At 44.4% G+C, this 7,471-nt stretch overlaps 1 protein-coding gene across 1 annotated transcript; it reads left to right on the top strand.

Annotated features, from left to right (window-relative positions):
* The first annotated feature begins 1,355 nt into the window (after window positions 1-1,355).
* On the top strand, window positions 1,356-6,166 carry LOC108368616 (indole-3-acetaldehyde oxidase-like). The gene is given in 13 exon segments (XM_017623501.1): window positions 1,356-1,395; window positions 1,465-1,637; window positions 1,714-2,019; window positions 2,022-2,453; window positions 2,515-2,748; window positions 2,813-3,116; window positions 3,119-3,189; window positions 3,191-3,257; window positions 3,327-3,376; window positions 3,378-3,431; window positions 3,433-3,514; window positions 3,517-4,683; window positions 5,087-6,166. Coding segments are annotated over 13 exon segments (3,786 nt in total). The 3' UTR covers window positions 5,893-6,166.
* Window positions 6,167-7,471: the final 1,305 nt, after the last annotated feature.

Genomic DNA, 7,471 nt, shown 5'->3' on the forward strand with positions numbered 1-7,471 from the left:
AAGAAATCGATGAATATCGATAACAAAATTGATTAATATCGACAACAAAATCGATAAAAATATCTATAAAAATAGCGATAACAAAATCAATAAATATCGATAACAAGATAAAACAATCGATAAATATCGACACCGAAATCTATAAATATAGATAAAAAATATGGATAATAAGTCGATAAATATCGATAAAAAATCGATAAATATCGATAAGAAAATCAATAAAAGATATAAATTTTTATACCAATAAAATCCCGAAATAGTTCGCAGATTGAGTCTGTGTACACGTATCTATCTACTTACATATATCCTTTTCTTTATAATTACCTTTGTATTAATCTTTATTCCCCTATCTTCATCCTTACTTTTATCGGTATCCCCATCCCCATCTTTTCTAATATTTATCTTTATTTTTATTAGCTTCTTCATCTACACCTTCACTTCTGCCCTAACATACGTACAGTGTTTCAATTTTCCTAGATCTTCATTATTACCTTTATCTTTAAGTATCTTTGTTTTTATTTTTACTTTTGCCTTTATCCTTTTCTTTATCTATGTATGTACGTACTCACCTTTAATTGCATTTTTGCCGCGATTCGGGCCCTGGTCCTACAGGTCGAATAGCTCCGGAAGTCGCAATGTGACCGAAGCACTCCGTTCACCATCAAAAGGATAACTCAGAAAGGTGGGCATATCAAAACCAGCAAAAAACTTTATGGAACACCCTAATGCGCATTAAGACCTAAGCATGTGCAATCAATTGTATTCAAAATTGTTGGTTAAGATATAATTTACATTATTACATTAAAATAAATTATTTTAAACACCAATGTTTATAACTATGTATGTATGTATCTCAATTCTTAAACAAAGCCGAAATGGAGTTGTGCAAAAACTGAGCAGCGCCATAACCGAATAAATGAAGAAGTAATATTTTGCAAAAGAACTGGTTATTGCTTATTTTGATTTACATATATGTATGTAGTGAGCTCGAAAAGAAATCGCTCGATCTCATAGCAATTACATTACAAACAATTACAAAAACATTTTTATAATCATCTCTTCTCTTTCGCCGCAGCCACAGCGCCAGCATTTAACTATAATTTGTTAACTATGTACTTTATAAACAAAAGCGACGATCGAGCTGCGGCTGGCAGTGGCGTGAACACCTCAAAGCTGGCTAGTCGCCAAGCAAACGCCGAAGCGTGAGGTTTGTTAACATACTTGTAGCGCAACTTGAAATAGCGATAGCGGCAACGAAAACTAAATAAAAGCTCAAAAAGCATAGCAACTTTGTGCGGGCAAAGCCTTTACACACATGCATACATACTGGCTGGAAATCTAAGAGTGGCGAACAAATGACTACCTGTTTCGTTATCAATGGCACACCATATAACGGTAAATTAGCGCAGCGAATACACAGTTAGTTACGCAACAGCGTTGCTATTTCTGCCTTGTCTTTTGCAGTTGACCTTGCCAGCTTGCCGGCCGACATCACGCTGAACACCTTCATACGCGAACATGCGCAGCTTATGGCGACCAAGTACATGTGCCTGGAGGGTGGCTGTGGCGTTTGCGTTTGCGTCGTTCGCGGCAAGCATCCGGCGACCGGCGAAACACGCACTTGGGCTGTCAATTCGGTAAGTCGCCTGTACACTCATCACATTTTTTTAAATTTAAAGAATCACTGCGCTCTTCTTTCTCTTCTCACTGAAGTGTTTGACGCTGCTGAACACCTGCGCGGACTGGCAAATCACCACCTCCGAAGGCATTGGCAGCAGGCGCTTTGGCTACCATCCCATACAAAAGCGTCTGGCTAAGCTGAATGGCTCTCAGTGCGGCTTTTGCTCGTGCGGCATGGTAATGAATATGTACGGCTTGCTGGAGTCCAAAGGCGGCCGCGTTACCATGGCAGAAGTGGAGAATTCGTTTGGCGGTAATATTTGTCGTTGCACCGGCTATCGACCCATCTTGGATGCCATGAAATCGTTCGCCATTGACAGCAATATTGAATTACCTGACACGATTGCGGCGACATTGAAGATTTCGAATTCGTCACTTGCCCTATGACGGGTAGACAGTGTTTAGGCAGCTGTCATCAACAGCTCACAAATTTGGCTTATCCGGATGGCACACAATGGTATTGGCCACGTACGCTTGCGGAAGTCTTCAAAGCTTTGGGCAAAGTAGGCAACGATCAGTATATGCTGGTGGCGGGCAATACAGCGCACGGCGTCTACAGACGATCGCCAGCAATTAGACATTTCATCGATTTGCACGCCATACCCGAGCTGAAGCAGCATTCCATTGTAGGCGAGAGACTCACCCTTGGCGCCAACTTGAGTCTAACTGAGGCGATGGAGGTTTTCGAAAAAATTGAGCAACGACCTGGCTTTGAGTATTGCCAACAGTTGCGAGAACATTTTGATTGGATCGCGAACGTTCCAGTGCGCAATGTGAGTAAATTTTCCCAACTTAATCACTTTCACTATAATTTTATATACGAAAAAATCACAGGCTGGCACGCTGGCGGGTAACATCAGCATTAAAAAGGCGCATCCGGAGTTCCCATCAGACGTGTTTCTCTCATTCGAGGCACTCAATGTGCAGATTATTGTCCAGGAACTTGCGGCACAGCAGAAGAGCATGCCGCTGCTGGAATACCTCAGATTACCTCCCATTAAGGTGGTCATTATTGCTTTTGAACTGAGAGCCTATCCGAAAGGCAGATTTGTTTATCACTCATACAAAGTAAGTACGCCACTTCCTCATCTAATTGACGGAGCATGATTTTAGCATATTTTTCCATAACCAGATCACACCACGCGCCCAGAATGCACACGCTTACGTTAATGGCGCCTTCTTGCTTGACATGGATGTGGCGTCGTGGGGCATTGTTAACTCTGCATGCATTTGCTTCGGTGGCATCAATCCAGATTTCGTGCACGCCACCGCCACTGAGACGCTGCTACCAGGGCAAAATTTATTCGATAAGGAAATTGTAGCAAACATATTCGCAACACTTAACTCGGAGTTACTGCCCAATGACGTGCTACCAGAACCTTCACCGGCCTACCGTAAAGCGCTTGCTTGTGGACTCTTCTATAAGACCTTACTTAAGTAGCGCCGGCAGATAAAGTAAAAGAGGAGTATAAAAGTGGCGCTGACATTTTGAGGCGACCTCTGTCGTCCCGGTATACAAACCTTCGAAACGATTGAGAAAAATTATCCCATCACGCAGCCCGTACAAAAAACCGATGGTTCGTTAGTTTAGGTGTCCTTAATTTTTTAAAACAGGTAATTGGTATCCTCTTTGCTTTTCTTTTCAGCACTGCTCCAGTGCTCCGGTGAGGCAACTTACATGGACGATACTATCACCCACTGCCAATGCTGTCTTCTGTGCTTTCGCTAATGCTACTCGAGTCGGTGCGACCGATCGAGCAGATCGATGCTTCTGATGCGCTGGCAATGACGGGCGTCATCGCCTTTTACACCGCCAAGGACATTCCTGGCGCCAACACTTTTGTGACCCCTCATTCCAGTACGAACCGGAAGAGATATTTTGTAGTAATATCGTTAGGTATTACGATCAGCCATTGGGCGTGGTAGTGGCACTCACCAGTGACATAGCCAATCGTGCTGCCGCGAAGGTGAAGGTAATCTACAGCAATCGTCCAACCGGCACTAAAATTCTCCCCACCATTGCGGATGTCTTCGAGGCGCAAGCAATGGAGCGTGTCGTAGTAGGATCTCATACCGCACCCCCTGAAATTCAACTCTCCGATCAGCCAGATATCTCAGCGCGCGGCATTTTCGAAATTGGTGGCCAATACCACTTCACAATGGAGCCGCAGACCACTATAGCAGTGCCATTCGAGGATGGTCTACAAGTCTGGATCGCCACTCAATGGATGGATCACGCGCAATGTGTCATCGCCAAAATGTTGCAAATCAATGTGAGTGATGTACAACTAAAGGTGCGTCGAGTCGGTGGCGCGTACGGTGCTAAGATCACACGCGGCAATCAGGTAGCTTGTGCCGCCTCTCTGGCCGCCTACAAACTCAGCCGTCCGGCACGCTTCGTACAGACCATCGAGTCGATGATGAATTCAAATGGCAAGCGTTGGGGTTGTCATTCCGACTATGAGTTCCACATCAAAAACAATGGGAAAATTGTGGGCTTGGTCAATAGGTATTACGAGGATGCAGGCTGCGCATTAAATGAGAATCCGCTCGATGACCTTACACCTTTAACCGTGAAGAATTGTTACGAACTCAACGACGCCAACTCGAATGTGTCTGGTCAGGCAGTCATCACGGATGCACCCGGTTCGGCATGGTGTCGTGCACCCGGTTCGGTCGAAGGCATCTCGATGATGGAGAACATTATAGAACACATGGCATTTGAGGCGAATATAGATCCAGCTGATGCACGACTCGTCAATATAAAGCAAGGCAATAAAATGGGCGAACTCTTGCCGAGGTTTATAAAATCGACTGAGTATCGCGAGCGTCGAAAAGAAGTGGCACAATTTAATGAGAAGAATCGTTGGAGAAAGCGCGGCCTTGGATTAGCCATTATGGAATTTCCAATCAATCTGGTGGGCCAGTACGCTGCAACTGTCGCCATATACCACGGGGATGGCACGGTGGTGATTGCGCACGGCGGCATAGAGATGGGACAAGGTAAGCGCCTGCTAGCAATTTACTCACTCAACAATTATGCTCTCTTTGGTCTTAAACAGGTATGAACACAAAAATCGCTCAGGTAGCAGCCTATACGCTCGGCATACCATTATCGTTCGTAAAAATCGAGTACAGCGACACAATTAGTGGTGCCAATTCAGACCCCACCGGCCGTTCATTCGGAAGCGAAAGCCTTTGTTTCGCCGCACGCAAGGCCTGCTATACGCTCAACGAACGCCTGAAGCCCGTCAAAGATGCGCTCGGTGCAAACGCCAGCTGGCCGCGAATTGCGCACGAAGCTTGGGTCAGAAATATTAATATGATCGCTAGCGAATATTATAAGCAGGGAGACATGCAGAACTACTTGGTCTATGGCTTAGGACTGACAGAAGTCGAGTTNTAGGTATGAACACAAAAATCGCTCAGGTAGCCGCCTATACGCTCGGCATACCGTTATCGTTCGTAAAAATCGAGTACAGCGACACAATTAATGGTGCCAACTCAGAGGTCACCGGCGGTTCACTCGGAAGCGAAAGCCTTTGTTTCGCCACACGCAAGGCCTGCTATACGCTCAACGAACGCCTGAAGCCCGTCAAAGATGCGCTCGGTCCAAACGCCAGCTGGCCGCGAATTGCGCACGAAGCTTGGGTCAGAAATATTAATATGATCGCTAGCGAATATTATAAGGAGGGTGACATGCAGAACTACTTGGTCTATGGCTTAGGACTGACAGAAGTCGAGTTGGACATCTTAACTGGCAATCATTTAATTAGGCGCGTGGATATTCTGGAAGACGCTGGTGAAAGTCTGAGTCCTTACGTTGATGTTGGCCAAGTCGAAGGCGCATTTGTCATGCTGCTGGGCTATTGGCTAACCGAGCATTTGGTGTATGACCGGCAAACTGGCCAGTTGTTGACTAATCGCACGTGGAATTACAAACCGCCCGGCGCCAAGGATATACCCATCGATTTTCGCATCGAGCTGCTGCAGAAGAACCCCAACCCAGCTGGATTCATGCGCTCAAAGGCTACGGGGGAGCCGCCTGCCTGTATGGCAGTGAGTTCGATTTTCGCCGTGCAGCATGCCCTGCAATCGGCGCGCCAAGACGCTGGACTGCCGCGTAAATGGGTGCGGCTGGGCGCACCAACAACGCCAGAGATAATCGCTTTGAATGCCGGCACTGATACGAGAACATTTTCTTTGGAATAGCCAGTAGATTTAAAAAGCTATTTTACAGTTATTTTGTACGAGAGCCTTGCTTACGGTGTTCTTAGAGGGGTTGATTTGCTGCATAATCAAGTGTAAATACTCAAATATATATTTAGTTAAATAAAATGCTGAAGAGAGTTTAAGTGGGCGCTGTCTTTAATTACAGCTACTCTACAGACACCTTTCTGCGGCAACGCTGAAGTTTTCCACCACGCAAAATTTAATGCTCAAGCATTGTAAATATTTGGCGGTTCCTTAATTTGATTACGTCTATGTATTTGTTTTGTATTTTCTTACAGCCGGGAGTACGATACTTTCACAATGTTTCGCCTTTTCCAGTCTACTTTTTGTCCCTTTCCAATTATGTATGTCTGTATGTATGTACATGCTTGAGCATGTGTGTAATCTTAATTGTTGAGACGTTTTTGCGTGTCAGCCGGAAATTAAGGGAGCGTTTCTTGTTAAACAACTCATTACAATTAATTAGTGATACCACATAAAACCGAAATGGTGATAGTGATATTGACACCGATGTGAATGCATGTAAGGTCGCAATAGTCGTAAGTGTCAAGGCGGTGTAATTGGCAGAAATAAAAATTACACTTATTGGTATGTTAACAACTAAACTATAAATGGGACTATATGTGCATAGCTGAGTCCTTTTTTCGCCTAAAGAGCATGAGGACTCGTTAGTGCAATTTATTTGAAACAAAAGTCGAAAGAACGTCTGTGGTTACAAGGGCTTGAGGCGGAGGTTCGAAAACATTCTGCAGGAATGCAGGGGATCTTTAGCCTCATCCTTGCGAAAGCACAGGAAGTATTCAAATTTCCAACTACAATGAAACAAAAAATGGGATTGGGCCAATTATTGGATTAAGATTTTATTGAGATTCAGATTGAAGTTGGGTCTATGATTAGGATTAAGATTAAGAAAGTAGGAAGAAATGTCATACACTCATTTTTTCTTAACAGCGGTCGCCCTTCGACGGGCAATGGCAAGCCTCAAAGTATATTTTTTCCTGAAAAATCTTCTCATAAAAAAACATTTTCCATTCAGAGGCAGCGTAAAATTGTAGATCCCTGCACTTAGCAAAATTCTAAGCGCCAAAATATTACTAAACCAAGCCTAAATCGGCTGGACTATCAATCATTGTCGTCAAGCTCTACTAACGGTAGGGCCAAGAAGAGCGCAGTTTCGACGAGTTCAGGCCAAAGGGAAACGTGCTTTAGCTGTCGGACACCTTCACCATGCGGACATACATATGTATGTTGGGTATGTCGAGTCTGGACTAGTAGAAGTTAAGACTGTTACAATGTCTAGGACTTAGTTTCCACAGAGCTACGAGGACACCTCAAATCAGCTGAAGCTCTTTCTCAGCCATGCTTGGTGGTAGTGTGAGGCTCTTATTGAATCCCACACCCGGTTACTTTAAAAATTTCCTAGAGGCAGGTAACAAAAGCGCAATACTGCAGCGCTGATGAAATTGTTGCAACTTCCCAACTGATAAAACGTTACTAGAAATTCACGCTGGACGAGATACTTCATTAAATAATTCGCGCAACAATGTGGTTGCGATTG

Source organism: Rhagoletis zephyria, unplaced genomic scaffold (genome assembly GCF_001687245.7).
Source record: "Rhagoletis zephyria isolate East Lansing unplaced genomic scaffold, Rhagoletis_zephyria_1.1 Rzeph_scaffold_03222, whole genome shotgun sequence".
In the NCBI taxonomy this organism is placed as follows: domain Eukaryota; kingdom Metazoa; phylum Arthropoda; class Insecta; order Diptera; family Tephritidae; genus Rhagoletis; species Rhagoletis zephyria.